The sequence below is a fragment of the Madurella fahalii genome (genome assembly GCF_045866475.1).
Source record: "Madurella fahalii IFM 68171 DNA, scaffold_4, whole genome shotgun sequence".
Lineage (NCBI taxonomy): Eukaryota > Fungi > Ascomycota > Sordariomycetes > Sordariales > Madurella > Madurella fahalii.
In genome coordinates, this window is record NW_027263974.1 from 1,673,296 (window position 1) to 1,687,101 (window position 13,806).

General features: G+C 56.5%; 6 protein-coding genes across 6 annotated transcripts; 2 read left to right on the forward strand and 4 right to left on the reverse strand.

Annotated features, from left to right (window-relative positions):
• Positions 1-1,853: 1,853 nt before the first annotated feature.
• MFIFM68171_07484 (uncharacterized protein) lies at positions 1,854-3,255 on the reverse strand (the record flags this gene model as incomplete). Its single annotated transcript, XM_071062904.1, has 5 exons — positions 1,854-1,979; positions 2,037-2,180; positions 2,261-2,797; positions 2,877-3,035; positions 3,190-3,255. 5 exons carry the CDS (start codon positions 3,253-3,255, stop codon positions 1,854-1,856), a joined length of 1,032 nt encoding a protein of 343 aa, XP_070919005.1.
• Positions 3,256-3,674: 419 nt separating this feature from the next.
• On the reverse strand, positions 3,675-5,548 carry MFIFM68171_07485 (uncharacterized protein; the record flags this gene model as incomplete). Its single annotated transcript, XM_071062905.1, has 3 exons — positions 3,675-3,978; positions 4,042-5,275; positions 5,332-5,548. 3 exons carry the CDS (start codon positions 5,546-5,548, stop codon positions 3,675-3,677), a joined length of 1,755 nt encoding a protein of 584 aa, XP_070919006.1.
• A 715-nt stretch (positions 5,549-6,263) lies between these two features.
• Positions 6,264-6,887, reverse strand: ERV1 (Flavin-linked sulfhydryl oxidase of the mitochondrial IMS; the record flags this gene model as incomplete). The annotated part of the gene is made up of 2 exons (XM_071062906.1): positions 6,264-6,693; positions 6,757-6,887. 2 exons carry the CDS (start codon positions 6,885-6,887, stop codon positions 6,264-6,266), a joined length of 561 nt encoding a protein of 186 aa, XP_070919007.1.
• A 311-nt stretch (positions 6,888-7,198) lies between these two features.
• HEM4 (uroporphyrinogen-III synthase) lies at positions 7,199-8,137 on the forward strand (the record flags this gene model as incomplete). The annotated part of the gene is made up of 2 exons (XM_071062907.1): positions 7,199-7,475; positions 7,530-8,137. The coding sequence occupies 2 exons, from the start codon at positions 7,199-7,201 to the stop codon at positions 8,135-8,137; spliced, it is 885 nt and encodes a 294-aa protein (XP_070919008.1).
• Positions 8,138-8,836: 699 nt separating this feature from the next.
• On the forward strand, positions 8,837-9,956 carry OXR1 (oxidation resistance protein 1; the record flags this gene model as incomplete). The annotated part of the gene is made up of 2 exons (XM_071062908.1): positions 8,837-9,406; positions 9,522-9,956. The coding sequence occupies 2 exons, from the start codon at positions 8,837-8,839 to the stop codon at positions 9,954-9,956; spliced, it is 1,005 nt and encodes a 334-aa protein (XP_070919009.1).
• A 1,192-nt stretch (positions 9,957-11,148) lies between these two features.
• tmk1 (mitogen activated protein kinase) lies at positions 11,149-12,393 on the reverse strand (the record flags this gene model as incomplete). Its single annotated transcript, XM_071062909.1, has 4 exons — positions 11,149-11,525; positions 11,588-11,969; positions 12,029-12,224; positions 12,287-12,393. 4 exons carry the CDS (start codon positions 12,391-12,393, stop codon positions 11,149-11,151), a joined length of 1,062 nt encoding a protein of 353 aa, XP_070919010.1.
• Positions 12,394-13,806: the final 1,413 nt, after the last annotated feature.

Sequence of the window (13,806 nt, forward strand, 5' to 3'; positions counted from 1 at the left end):
CCCAGCTGTGGGCTGTTGGGGATTCTGTAGACCAAGAGCTCACTGGCAGGGTACATACTTTCAAGGGGGGTGGTGGGAAGACGAGACAGCCCGAGTAAGAGCATGGCCTTGGCCACCTACTCTTCTAGAATAACACCAACAGCATAGCCTCCGCGATGGGACAATAATGGCCCCGAAGGGGCGTCCTGTTCTTCTCGACTAAATTACATCAGGAATGCCTCTGGAGCCCCAGTGCTGGGATCTGCCAAGAGCAGGTCTCGTGGAGCAAGGCCGCGGCGGGCGAATAGGACGCTGAGCATAGCGAGCAGGAAGACCGATCTTCACTTTGCCCCCAACAAGCCGGGACATTACCACTACGGCCTTCTCGCTTGTCGAGACATGGGATCTTGTTAGTGGTGCCGCGACGGGAATAAGCAGACGCCGGCACTGCATGCGCGCGCATGGCCCCACCCCCGTGGTCCATCGAGACCATGACGGCCGGTGATGTGGCGTCCGTCATCCGGCCTTTGCCCTTTTGATTGCATCTGGGCATGAGGAGGCGCGTCGCCGTGGCGCGCCAGGGCCGCCCAGCTCATCAGGCAAAAGCTATTAGCGAGACGGTGGGGACGTGAATTAAGATTTGGCCGCCGCCTCTGGGCTGGTCTGACCGAATTACGGAGCGGCGGGAATAGGCGTGATGTCAAAACGCTCGGCACGAACTAATAAGCAAGTTCCGTGCCTTACCCAGAGAGCTCAGCACCTTGGCTGTTGGGCATTATATCACCGCACGGTAGACGGTCGTCGATGGGGAGAGGGGAAGTGGTGCCGTGGCATGCGGCTGCCGGATGCAAATATGTATTACATCCATGCTGTGCGACACTCACACCCAAGCAGTTGCAGCTCCTCTTGACCGCCGCTACGACGGTGCTGTCAGTGCAATCTTCGTTGTCGGGATGGAAGCATGCCAAAGAGGAAGGTGCTCGAATCGGGACTCGGTAAGCGTTCGCATCGAAATCGTTGCCTGAACAATCAAAACGTCCTGTCGGGCAAGAGCAAGCGAAAGTAAGCTCCATCTCAATTAGGCAAAGCTTTCGGGCGGAACGGAGCTTACAGAGCTCACAGGAGCTCTGGGCTTCCGAGGCTGTTGGTTTGTTGGTCGTCCCCATTGAAAGAGGTCATCGAAGTTCTCGAATGGAAGCGAGGACCCCGGCGTCAAGCGAGCCGGGAGTTTGGTGATTGGCCAGCGTTAAGCGAAAATCCCGGAAACAGAACTTTCGTCCTCATGCAAGCCACCGAAAGAAGGGGTCTGGCAGCCATCGGCCCGTCTGCCTCTCCAAAACGTTAGCTGCACATCTGGAGTAAGATTACGCAACCGTACCGTAGGTACGCTAGTTCTGAAGCAGCTGTGGAAGCTGCGTTTTACGGAGTATGAGCATGAGAAACCATCGCGGCCTGCGGTGCTCGAGACCTCGGCAACAAGGGCTGAGTGTGCTGAACACTCTGCTCGGCAATGAGACACGGCAATCACATGCCATGAATAGTCTCGCTCCGGCCTTATGATTGGCACTTAGCCTAGCATTTCCTGAGTCGTGTGAAGTCAGAGACTAAGCAAGGGCTTGGTGATGCGGAGCCAGTCCCGCGTGGCCGGGACCTAAGAACCCACGCTAGCGTGTTCTGAAGGCGACCCCACCGTGGTCAAACACGCCTATCTCGAGGACCGTGCGGGCTCAACTCGTCAAATTTATCTGGAATAGGGCTTAGTGCCCGACCCCTGCAGCTGCGCCTCGGTCCCCTACCAACCGCCATCACGCAAAATGCCCACCAGGGTCTTGCATGGGGATTTACTAAACCTCCATGTTCTGCTCTACGTGTCACTACTGAGTTGCTTTTGCTTGGCCTGCTTTTGCTTGGCCTGCTTTTGCTTGGCCATACAATTCCGTGAGGTTGAATCGTTTGAGCGCCTCCCAGTCGCCGTCAACGACGCTCATCCCGCATACCGCCTGCAGCAGGGTTAGCAGCCGCGAATACTCGATCGGTGTCCGGGTTTCTGTCGGTACCTGATAGATGTCAACTAGTATCACCTTGTCAGGTGATGTCAGGTTGACTTTGTGGCGGTCATCGTTGACAAGCGCCGCAATCGAGTTGATGACTACATCTCTCTTCAGGTTGCTGTGGTTTCGGATGCTCGGCCGGATAGCAAACTGCCATGTTGTTTCAGTACCGGGACTCAAAAAAAAAAAAAAAAAAAAAAAAAAAATGAAAGACGACAAACAATACTCACTGTAAACGCTTTGCCCTTTGCTACCGAAGCAGGCCGCTTGTCTTCGCCAGTTTCCTGGGCCTTCGGATCGGCCGCACTGTCAGCAGTATGCTGTCCGCTATTCGCTTCCGCGACCTGGTCGGAAGTCCCGGCACCCGATCGTTTCCCGCTTAGGTCAAAGAAAGGGCCAAGCACCTCCTTGGCAACCTCTATGAGACCTTGCTCGGTCGCCTTACCCGTCGCCGTCACCGGAGTAAGCCGGTTCACATAACGGCACCTCATCTGGCCGGAATCAGCGCACGTCCTCGCGTCCTCGCATATCCGCCGCACGAAGGCCACGGGGTCGATGGGCGGTTTGGTCTTGACAAACAGCAGGCAGTCGACGTTCATCTTGACGGGCGTCAGGCTGTGGCCGCCGGCTGCGTCGGTGCCCGTTCCTGCCCCCTTCGAGTTCAGAGCTGCCACCTCCTTTTGGATGGCCGCTTCAATATCATCTTCCGCGTCTCCCTCGTCAGCAGCGTCATGCACCTCCTTGATGCCGTACATTTTCTCGGCATACTGATAATCCCTCCCCACCTTGGTTAGCAGGTATGTCCAGTAGTCCGTAGACTCCCAGCAACAGAAAAGAGAATCACACCTCGGCAAATAGCACCCCAATTTCCCTAGCCGCCTTCGACTCCTGGTGCCTGGCGCAGGTGACCCAGATGCCCGCCTCGCCCTGCTGCACGCCCGGCTCCTGCTGCAGAGCCGCCTTAGCTTGGTGATGCGGCGTCCTCCATTTGCCAGAATTTCCTGTCTGTTGTCCTTGGTTAGTCAATATCCGATGCATAATGTACGTAAACGGGTCTATTAGCGTCACCTCATGCTTGACGCGGCACAGGTTCACGAGGACAAGGGGCATGGGGCGCCTCGTCAAAATGACTTCCAGAAGGAAACCCGTCTAAACATGCCTTTTTCTTCTTGGACTGCTGCGCGGCCGCGCCCGTTGGCGCCGTTTTCCTCTTCCCCTTCGTCATTGTTGTCCTTGCACAAGGTTTTGCCGTGGCTTGGCAGGTGTTCAAAAATCGCGCTTAGCAGAGCGTAGAAAAATATCAATAGCGGATGCCGTTTTTGGAACGCTGGCAATTGTTATGCTCAGAACTTTGCAGGCTGTGTTGTCCTCGGCTTGAAGATGGGGGACCCGTCGTTTCTTGGAGAGATTGGCGCTCGGTCATGACAGCATCCTAGTCACGTGGTCACAGCCCCTTTTTCTCAACCCCTTTTCTCACCCTAAACAGAAGAGCATGAGGAAACGTTTTATATATGTTCGCAGAGATGCACAGTCCATAAAAAATACCGGGCTTACATTTTCACCCTCGTAACTATATCATTCTAGGTCGAGGAGCAAGCACACCGAAGAATCTCTCATCCGTTTTAAAGCCCCTATCCAGGAACCTCACTCAATCCTCGCATTATTCCTGGCAGCTACCTCGGTCGTAATTTTGAGCGCCCTCGGCGCATCCTCCTTGGGTATCCACAGTTCGACAAACTGCAGCCCACCAGCGTCGTTGAAGTCTTTGTCCGTCAACAACTTCTCGAGTTGGTCTCTAGTTTTGACTACACACTTGCGGACCTGCTTGTCAGACGCGCCGAACACCGTCGGGACTTCTGTGTAGTTCCAGCGTGAGATGTTATTGTACTCAGCCTCCATGCCGTGGATGAACCGCTCGATGGTGAAGCCCTCGTTGTAGATGAGGAAACTACCCTACATGTGAGTCCAACCAGGGAAGGGACGAGTGAAACAGCGGGGGAGTGACACATACATGGTAACCTTGAGATTATGCCGAATCATGGTCGACACCTCCTGAGCGGTGAGCTGGAACGAGCCGTCTCCAACAAACAACACGGTTCGGCGGTCCACGCCCATGTCCTTGGCAGCCAGCGCAGCGCCCTGGGCCGCACCCACCGACCAGCCGATGCTGCCCCAGAGAATCTGCGTGACGCCCGTCACTCCAGGGGGGAACTTGGTGTCCCATATGCCGAAGTTTGAGGTGCCCGTCTCGGTGACCACAATGTCATTCTCTTTCAGGTAATCTCCAATGCGGGGCCAGAAGAACGCCTGCGTGATTGTCCCGGAGCTGCCTCTATTCTCCGCCACGTCGTCGGCAGCCTTGGTCGGCGGCGGCAACTGAGCTAGCTTGCTCGGGTCGACACGCTCAATCATCTTGCGGATCACACCGCGCATCGTCACGCCGGGGTACTCGGAATAGCGCACCACGCAGTGAGTCGAGTGGAAATCGATCGTGTTGAGCTGCGAGGTGCGGTACGAGAAGCCCGACGTGTTGAAGTCGCTCTTGAGCGAGCCGATCGAGAGCACTAGGTCAGACGCCTCTACGCGCTCCGAGACTTGAGGCTGGGATCCGCTCCCCGCATACACGCCGCCGTACGTTGGCCAGCTCTCGTCGATGGCACCCTTGCCCATGGGCGTCACAAATACGGGCAGCTTGGTCTTCTCGACCAGGTCCCGCACCTCGGGAAGGAGCCTATGCCGGATGGCACACGCATCCACCAGAATGACGGGGTTCTTGGCTGCGTGCAGGTAGCGCAGCACGACATCCACAACGTAGTCCTCGCGCTCGGGCTCGTTCTTGGGCTCACTCAGGTCGATGGGCTGGTCGAGGCGAGCGCCTTCGATCTTCTTCTCGACCATGTCGGTCGGCAGCATGATGTACACGGGCCGACTGCGGATCCAGCACTTACGCAAGGCGTGGTCAATCTGGTCGGCGATCTCAGCTGGCTTGTTCAGCCGGGCGGTGTCGCATGAGATCTGCGAGCTCATGTTGGCAAAGACATTGAAGTCGCCGTTGCCGAGCGTGTGATGCAGCAACATGCCGTTTCGTTGCGAGATGGTCGACGGGCAGCCGACAATGTGCACGACTGGGACGTGCTCAGAGAAGGCGCCGGCGACGCCGTTCATGGCCGACAGCTCCCCAACACCAAAAGTGGTGACGAGGGCGGAGATGCCCTTGACCCGGGCATAACCGTCGGCGGCATAGGCTGTCGTTGTCCTGGTGAGCCCACTGCTGAAACCGCCATGGGAACGCAGCACTAACCTGCATTGAGCTCGTTGACGCTGCCCACCCATTTCAGGCCTGCCTTCGAGACGTAGTCTAGGGCGACCAGGTTGAAGTCTCCCGGGAGGCCATGGACGGAGCGGATGCCAACTTCATATAATCTCGCAAACAGATATTCAGCCACGGTGATGGGCTTCTGGAGCCCCTGCGTTCTGATACTAACAGACATCGGGGGATTGTCTGGCATACGCGCCATAGGGAGCAAATCCGACTGACAGACGTCGCTGAGAGAGAGGTGCTTAAAAGGGAATGGCAAAGCTTCTTCGAGACACGGTTCTTGGACAGCAAGCCGGGAAATGGGTGGAGTTCACTGCAAACCAAGGTTGTGGTGGTGCAAGTAGCTGAGTGATGGCATGGCACGGCAGAGGTGCGATGGCGGAACACAATCATGCCATTGAATAGGGCCCGCTGTCCCGCAGACGGTGCAACCATGACAACACATCGTCGTATACTCGTAGATCCGAGCCGTGCCGAAAGCGGGCAGGCAGAATTGGCTCGGAGATTTGCAAGCATTCGTGGTTCGATTATTCGCAATTACGCTGGAGTGATGTAATCGAGGCTCCGGCTGTCGGCCCACTCGGCGCCGTTGAGGGGGCCGGGCCAGCCGGGACCAAAACCGGGCTCGGGCGCAACCGCTGCCAAGAACCGCCGACTATTGCCTTGCACCATGGGAAGAGACCTTGCAGTTTCGAATTGAACTCCGAATTCTATCGCTTGTCCGTCGCCAATGCTGAAAAACTGAGATGAGATGATGAGCCGCCCATGCCAATCAGAGAGGGGAGAAGAGAGTAACACGCCAACCAAGAACTCCGGTCTAATGCCCGCCTATCCAGCCAGTCAGCTGGTATTTGTACAGCCCATCCCATAGCACAACGTACAACATCCCAATGCGCCATTCATGGATCGATCAATCAATCACAACTCCCGTCTTTCCAACCAGTCCTCCACCTTTCCTGCCACAGCCGACAATCAAACACGGGCTTCCCCAGCTTCCTATTCACCTCATTGTGCGCCTCGCACAGCCAATTCCCCAACTCGTCCCTACTCCCCGCCTTGATTTCCTGCTTGTCCATGTACCGCTGAAAATCCTCGGCGCACACCCAGCACGGGTACAGCTTCGAGAACAGGCGCATGAAGCTTTTGAGGTCAGACTGCTCCCTCGGCGTCGGTGCGGGCGGGTACGTCGCCGCGATCGAATGCAAAAGGGTCCAGGTGCTGCGGCCGAGCTGCTCGACGTCAGGGGGGCAGTCTTTGGGGGTTGTGGAAGGGGCTTGCGAGGAAGCTTTGAGGGAGGACTTGGTTTGGGAGGCCCAAGCTGCGAAAGACGTGCAGGAGCGGCAACTGGAGGCAGAAGAATTAGTTTGCGGTTAGCGAAGCTGTTGTGACTTTGTCTTTGAGTCTTACGGTTTCCCGTCCTTGCCGAGGACCACACCCTTGGGAAACTTTTTTGGCGGTTCTGAGGTGGTTGTGGCGCCAGCGGTGTTGTCTGCGGCCGGCGCGTTCGTCGCCTGGGGTTCTACTGTGTCGTCCGCCATTTTGAAATGGTCAGAAGCGTCTTGATGAACGGAGAGTGCAACTTAATGGTGGATTTCGCGGCGCGGAAACCATTCAATCGCGACAAGAGATTTGTGGCAGCTGGCACCGGGAATTTCCAGGTGAATTCCGAGGTCAAACAGCGACGAACAGGTGTAGAGCGGAGCATATCTTCACTGTATCTCTTATCGATAAATGATGGGTGGGATGGACTTTACAAATCCAGAACGCCGAAGCTTCTGCGGGGCACAGTCAACTCTCCCCTGTCTTCCCGTCCGTCCGGTCTCTATACAGCGACTTAAACAGGCCGACAATGGCCCCCAAAACGCCTGTCCTGTTGCTCAAGACGAAGTCTAGTCCTGGCGATTCTTATGAGGAACTGTTTTCAGACCCTGCCAATGGCTTCGACTTCGAACCGTCTTTTGTTCCGGTGCTGGAGCACACCTTCCTCGAGGAAGGCATGGCCAAAGTGCGGAACCTGCTCCGGAACAAGTCAATAGGCACGGCCGAGGGCAAATCATACGGCGGCTTGATTTTCACATCCCAGCGTGCCGTCGAAGCCTTCACCAAGCTGGTTGAGGAAGGGAGAGGTGAGACTCCAGTCTCGCGGCGGAAACGAAATAGCTAAGGTGAGCAAACTGCAGGTGTGGAAGGATGGCCTCATCTCCAGGACGTGCCCTTCTACAGTGTCGGGCCGGCAACCACGCGTGCCCTGAAGGCTGTCCTTCAACAGCCCCCTCCACAGGTTTTTGGCGAGCACACGGGAATCGGTGAGAAGCTGGCGCCCTTCATCCTCGAGCACTACGGAGAGTGGTACAAGGACCGCCCGTCTAAGCCGCCATTGCTCTTCCTCGTGGGCGACAAGCGGCGGGACATTATTCCCAAGGTGCTGACCCAGGCGGGCTGGCGGGTGGACGAAGTGGTCGTGTACGGCACCGGGGAAATGATGACTTTCAAGGATGACTTTGCGCGGCGCCTCGAAGAGACCGCAGACCGGCCGCGCAGATGGGTCGTCGTGTTCTCGCCCAGCGGGTGCGACAGCATGCTGAGCGTCATGGGTCTCCTTGACGAGGGCAGCGGCAAGGCCAAGCCAAAGCGGCCGGACCGCAGCACGTTTATTGCCACCATTGGGCCGACAACCCGTGATTATCTGATGGACCAGTTCGGATATGAGGCAGAGGTCTGCGCTGAGCAGCCCAGCCCACAGGGCGTATGGCAGGGCATCACCCGCTTCAGCAAGGATCTCGAATGAAACTCTCTTTAGCCTGCTCCATAGTCGCATTGCATGACAGATATCCAGCACGTGAGATGATGAACCGGTGCGCCCAGTCTCTTGGCGGTGATTCCTCGCAGTGGTCTGGAACATCCAAGCAGCGAGGAACGGATGTTCATGCTTCGGGCATGTCAACTGGTTTACGCCAATCGTTTCCCGCCAGCCACATTCGGTAATTGCATATCCGAAAGTAGAGGTACCTGGACGGTTCCACCAGTTACCTAAGGGTTACCTAACGTCCCAGGCTTCTGAGGCCTGGGCCGTCGCATTCCGTTGGGTGCCAGGTATCTACCTGTTGCGGCTACGTGGACCAGGCACCAGCTTGGCATCAGCCCACAGTGTGCCACCAGTAGTTATATGCCCGTTGTATGCGAGCTTGCGTTGACGCAACACTTGTCTTGGGCCTAGCGCTATGTCATCGCAGCTGTTAAGGACCAAACATTGAACACCACAACCACCCTCAACAGCCAACCAACGCCGATTCATGGCAATCCCCGCCCTGGAAACACCGGTCAACTTCGACTTGTCGTTGCCGGCATCCACATTGATGGGTGTCTTTATTCCCCAGCCATTTCTAACATTAGTTAGCAGCGCCTGCCGATCCTCCCCATCGGAGCATCCGCCAAACAAGGGTCCCTGATCCGAGTCTTCCCTCTCCCGAACGCCGAGAAACCAACCATGAGCTACTTTACCTCCACCCACAAACAACACCTCCGCTCGCGGCTCTCCCCCGAGTATTCATCGTCGCCCGCGTCCTCTTCCGGCGCCATCACCCCGCCGGGCGGTCCGTCTTCCCCGAGCTCATCCACTCTCCTCACATCCTCGGTATCGAGCTTCTGGGGCGGCTTGATGCGTCGCTTCTCTACCGAACCGCCGCCGTCGACCGCAACATCGCCAAACCTACCGCGCGCCAAGTCATTCCAGCCCGACGGCGACGGCATCGACGGCGTCTACACGCCTCCACACACGCACCGCACCGCCTCGCCCATGCGTCCGCCGCCCCTGGAACCGCTGCAGCTGGTCGGGTTCTCCGACGACACCAGACCCGGCGCGCGGCTGCTCACGGCGGCCATCGCCGAGGAGATACGTATCATGATCCCGGCGCGGCTGAGCATCGTGGACGAGTGGAACCTGGTGTACAGTCTCGAGCAGGACGGCGCGAGCCTGGCGACGCTGTACGACAAGTGCGCGCGGTACCAGGGCAAGAGGGTCGGGTTTGTGTTGTGCGTGAAGGATTGCGAAGGAGGGGTAAGCCGTCCGGTTCCCTTCTGCTCCCCCCCCCCCCCCCCTTTTTTTTTTTTTTTTTTTTTTTTTCTTTCAGTTGGAGCCGTTTTGCTAACGTTGTCTGGCCGGTCTCGCGCAGCTCTTTGGCGCCTACCTCTCGGACCATCCCCACCCAGCACCCAAATACTTTGGGACAGGCGAATGCTTCCTCTGGCGCGCGTCGGTCCTTGCGCCTTTGCCCCCTCCCCCGTCCTCCATCGACGACCATGACGGCAGCACCGCGCGGTCAACCACCATCGCCGCCGAGAAACTATCATCCCGCTCGTCATCCAACCAGCCCTCATCCATCCGCTTCAAGGCCTTCCCCTACTCGGGTGTGAACGACTACTACATGCTCTGCGAGGCCCACTTTCTTAGCCTCGGCGCCGGCGACGGCAAGTTTGGCCTGTGGCTAGACGACGGGCTAGAAAAGGGCGTGAGCGCCATGAGCCAGACGTTTGGCAACGAGCCGCTGAGCGACGAAGGCGAGAAGTTTGACGTGCTAGGTGTCGAGGTGTGGGTTATTGGTGCCTAGGTAACCTTTCGTCTCGAGGAATTGAAGGACTGAAAGTGAAACTTGTTTTGGATCTGGCTAGGCTATTTCTTATTTTTTTTTTTTTTTCTTTCCTATCATGGAAGGGGCGCGGGGGTGGCGTTTTTGTTGTACTACGCAGCGAGGGTCAAATCATGTTGTCTTTTGGCTCGGTTTAGGGAAAATATACCGACGGCGAAAACGAAACGACGGAATGAAATAGGACGGCACAGCACAGCACAGCAGAGCATGGCGAAAAGGAAAGGGGCGGGAACGAAAGGAATGTATTGCGCTAGGTTCACTGCCCTCCCTTTCATAATGGCCGACGGCTGAAACTTGCCGTGAAGAAGAAGGAAAGGTGAAGGGGAAAGGATCCATACAGGATGAGGAGAGACGGTAACCGGCCAGGGAGAGGAATCTGGAGATACCCAAGAGAGTCATGGTGGGAGACGAGATAGTTACACCACTCATCCAAACAGAAGCCCCGAGTATGGGAGCATTGATCAGTTTCATGACATGTAAACACAGAGTTGAAACAAATTGCCGGAGACTGGTGGCCCCGTTAAGCTTCCAAGATGTGAAGTCTGTTAAACATCGAGACTGCCCAAGGCACCTAGGTAGGGACCGTACTAGGTGTCCGTGATTGCCGACTTCCTAACACATTCTGCTTGGTTGTTTACACTACTCTGTAAACTTACAGCGAGTCATCCGCGACCGGTAGAACATACTGGAGCTATCTTTACGGCTATATGCTACTTTAACTGCTCAAAGCAGTGTTACTATCCGTCACTCTCAGAGCATGCAAGAGCGGCAAAATATATATAATAGCAATGCGAGACGAAATACTCATCAGATGACAATACCCCATTTAATCCGCCGACCCAGTCAGCCACATAACCCCGGAGGTCATGGCCGTACCCGGATAGATGTCTAATACGGAAAGGCATCCATACATATCCCATTCGGCTAGCCAGGCATGTAGTTAACTCTTCTTTCTCCCCTTTCCATGTCCCGGCATTTCCCCGCTACTCAAAAGGAAACATATAAAAGAGAAACGCTTTCTCACTCCGACCATCGCTCCACTGATCAATAACCTCCAAACCTGCCTCCCCCTCACCCCCTTTGGCTTGCTCTCTAATATCCATCTATCCAACCACATCACCAAATTCCACACTCAAAGCCCAAAGCCGAAGCTCTACCTCATGATTTCCTGGTAAATCAGCTGCTTCAGCTGCTCCTTGCTGAGGTTATCCTTGTGCTTGTCAAAGTCAAAGAACTCCTCGGGGATGGGTGGGGCCGTCGGCTCGTCCTCCGGGTCGTGGTACGGCTCCAGGTACGGGTGCTTGAGCGCCTCCTCGACCGTGATGCGCTTGACCGGGTTGAAGGCGAGCAGCTTTTCTAACAGGTCTAGAGCGAGGTCTGACGTGTTGGGGAAGAGCGTCCGGAACGGCACCTTCTTCTTGAATGGGAGCGAGCGGATGTACTCGCGAGCCCTGCGTGACTTGATGCCGTAGTAGTCCTCCATCGTGGGCGTACCGAGAACGTCCAGGATCAGCGTGAGCTGGTGATGGTCTTGTAGGCAAACAAGGGTCAGTCGAAGTCTGGGGGGTATGAGGGGGACAATTGATACGTACAATCCTTGCCAGGGAACAGAGGCTTGCCGCTGAGCATCTCTGCAAGAATGCAGCCCACCGACCAGACATCGATGGCCTTGGTGTACTCCTTAAAGGTCAACATGATCTCCGGAGCACGGTACCAACGGGTGGCGACGTATTCGGTCATGAAACCAGAGTTGTCCTCCTGAGACGCCGCCGACCGCGCCAGACCAAAGTCGCACACCTTCAGGTCGCAATTAGCGTTGAGAAGCAGGTTGGAGGGCTTCAAGTCTCTGTGGAGCACATTGGCCGAGTGCATCGCCTTTAGGGCACGCAGCGTCTGGTAGATGAAGTACTGGCAGTGATCGTCCGAGAGCTCCTGTGTACGGATGACGCGATGCATGTCTGTTTCCATGAGTTCCTGGTTTCCTTAGCGTCAGTGGCCGGAGTAGGCGCAAGGGTCTTTCGAGGTCGCCATACCTGGATGAGGTAAACCTCGTTGAACGTCTCGTAGCTCCGGGGCTTCTGAATGTCGAGAATGGAGATGATGTTCTCATGGTTGAAGTACCGCAGCAGCTTCATCTCGCGCAGTGTCCGCAAGCAGAACATGGAGTGGTCAAACGGCGTGATCTTCTTGATAGCGACTTTTTGCCCGGAAGGCTTATGGACCGCGGAGCTGTTTCCCACGGTCAGACCCTCGCAGGCTCGGGAGCCTGTACGGCCCACAACTAGACTTACCAAACGACTCCATATGCGCCCTCACCAACGACATCTTGGATATCATACTGCTCGCTCACGTTGAAGGAAATCTTTCGGGCTCCGCCCCGGTTCTGTGCGTTGCTCATGTTTGCTCAAGGTCTCTCGAGCTCGCGTGACTCCCTCCGGATCAGACAGCTGGACAATGCCAGCAAACGAGGGGGTAACCGGCGTCTAGGTAGTATCGCTATCAATGCCGGCCAAGCTCTCTCTAAAAGTAATCGTGGCGCAGTTCTCCCGCAAGCACTCAGGTTGAGAGAGGGACGTATAGCGGTCAATCGGCAAGATAAGACCTGGATTTTTTAGAGGCGCTGGTTCAGGCAGGTCCCCCGTTGTTCCTGAGTCTGATGTTCTCCTTGTAAAGGTGAAGTAGGCTATCGCTTTCCGCGCTTAGCTGACCGAAACGGAGCCGTGTAGGAAGCTGGTGTTCTTTGTTCGACGACTGGTGGCGCTAGGGGTTGGGGTCAAGGTTTTTGTCTGTTACGAAACAATAATTGCGAGTTAGCTAGGTGAAAATATAACAAGAGCCAACAACTAAAGCCACGGAATAATGGGCGGTGGAGGATCCGATTGCGGGTGATCGCTGGTCGCTCAAAGTGGCAGCGCTTTCGAGCACCCGGGACCCAGATGTAGGGAGGCCACCGCCGAGACACATCGGCCAGACGGGACGATGCGAGCACCACAGCCACGAAGTGTGCTAGAAGGCGGCGATCAGGCGTCAGGTACAGTGGTGCACGTCCCAGGGGGGGGGGGGGAGCGCGGGCACGGCGGGAGTTGCGGACAGCTGTTGGGCATCGAGACGGGTATTCCCGGTCAGTGTGCTTCTAGAAGCGGCTGTCGGGCGAGCACTCGAAGGGAGGAACCGTAGAGGATGCTCACGGACGAGTCGTGGTCCGTGGATCTGGGCGATCAGACGCTTCGCTTGGATCCCCTGACCAAGGAGTTGCGGACGCGGCCCCAAAGCTCAACGCACTCCAGCTTTGAGAGCTTGGCGTCGTCCGGTGATGGTAGTTGCCAGTGTGTGCCTGAATGATCTACCCGGGAGAAGGGGCAGGGGCCAAGTTTGGATGAAATGCGCACAAGCACACACAATCGTACGTACCTTGCTCGGCTTCTAATGCAGCGTGGAAGCTTCGACAAAGACAGGACCGCTGACAAGCTGGTGGAAACGAGAGGGAAGGGAGGGGACGGAGGTATCTCGCGACGATGGAGGCACGATAGATTGCCCCGCTTCTGCGATAGGAGTGAATGGCGGGGGGGGGAGCCAAACGTCTTGGCTCGGCCTTCAAGCTGCGTCGAGCAGAGTGTTTCCTGCGTCGATACCACGAATGCCTTGACGGGTGCGCGAGCAGAGAGATTCAAACTCGTCAATGGGGAGAAGGGAGACCAGAGAAGTACTGATTAATGAGAGATCAGAGCTCGACAGCCGGCCACCGACCTGATGGCTGGGTCTGGTCCCTCCTCTTCAGGCCTGCCGGACTTGGAGCGACAGGGAACAGGGA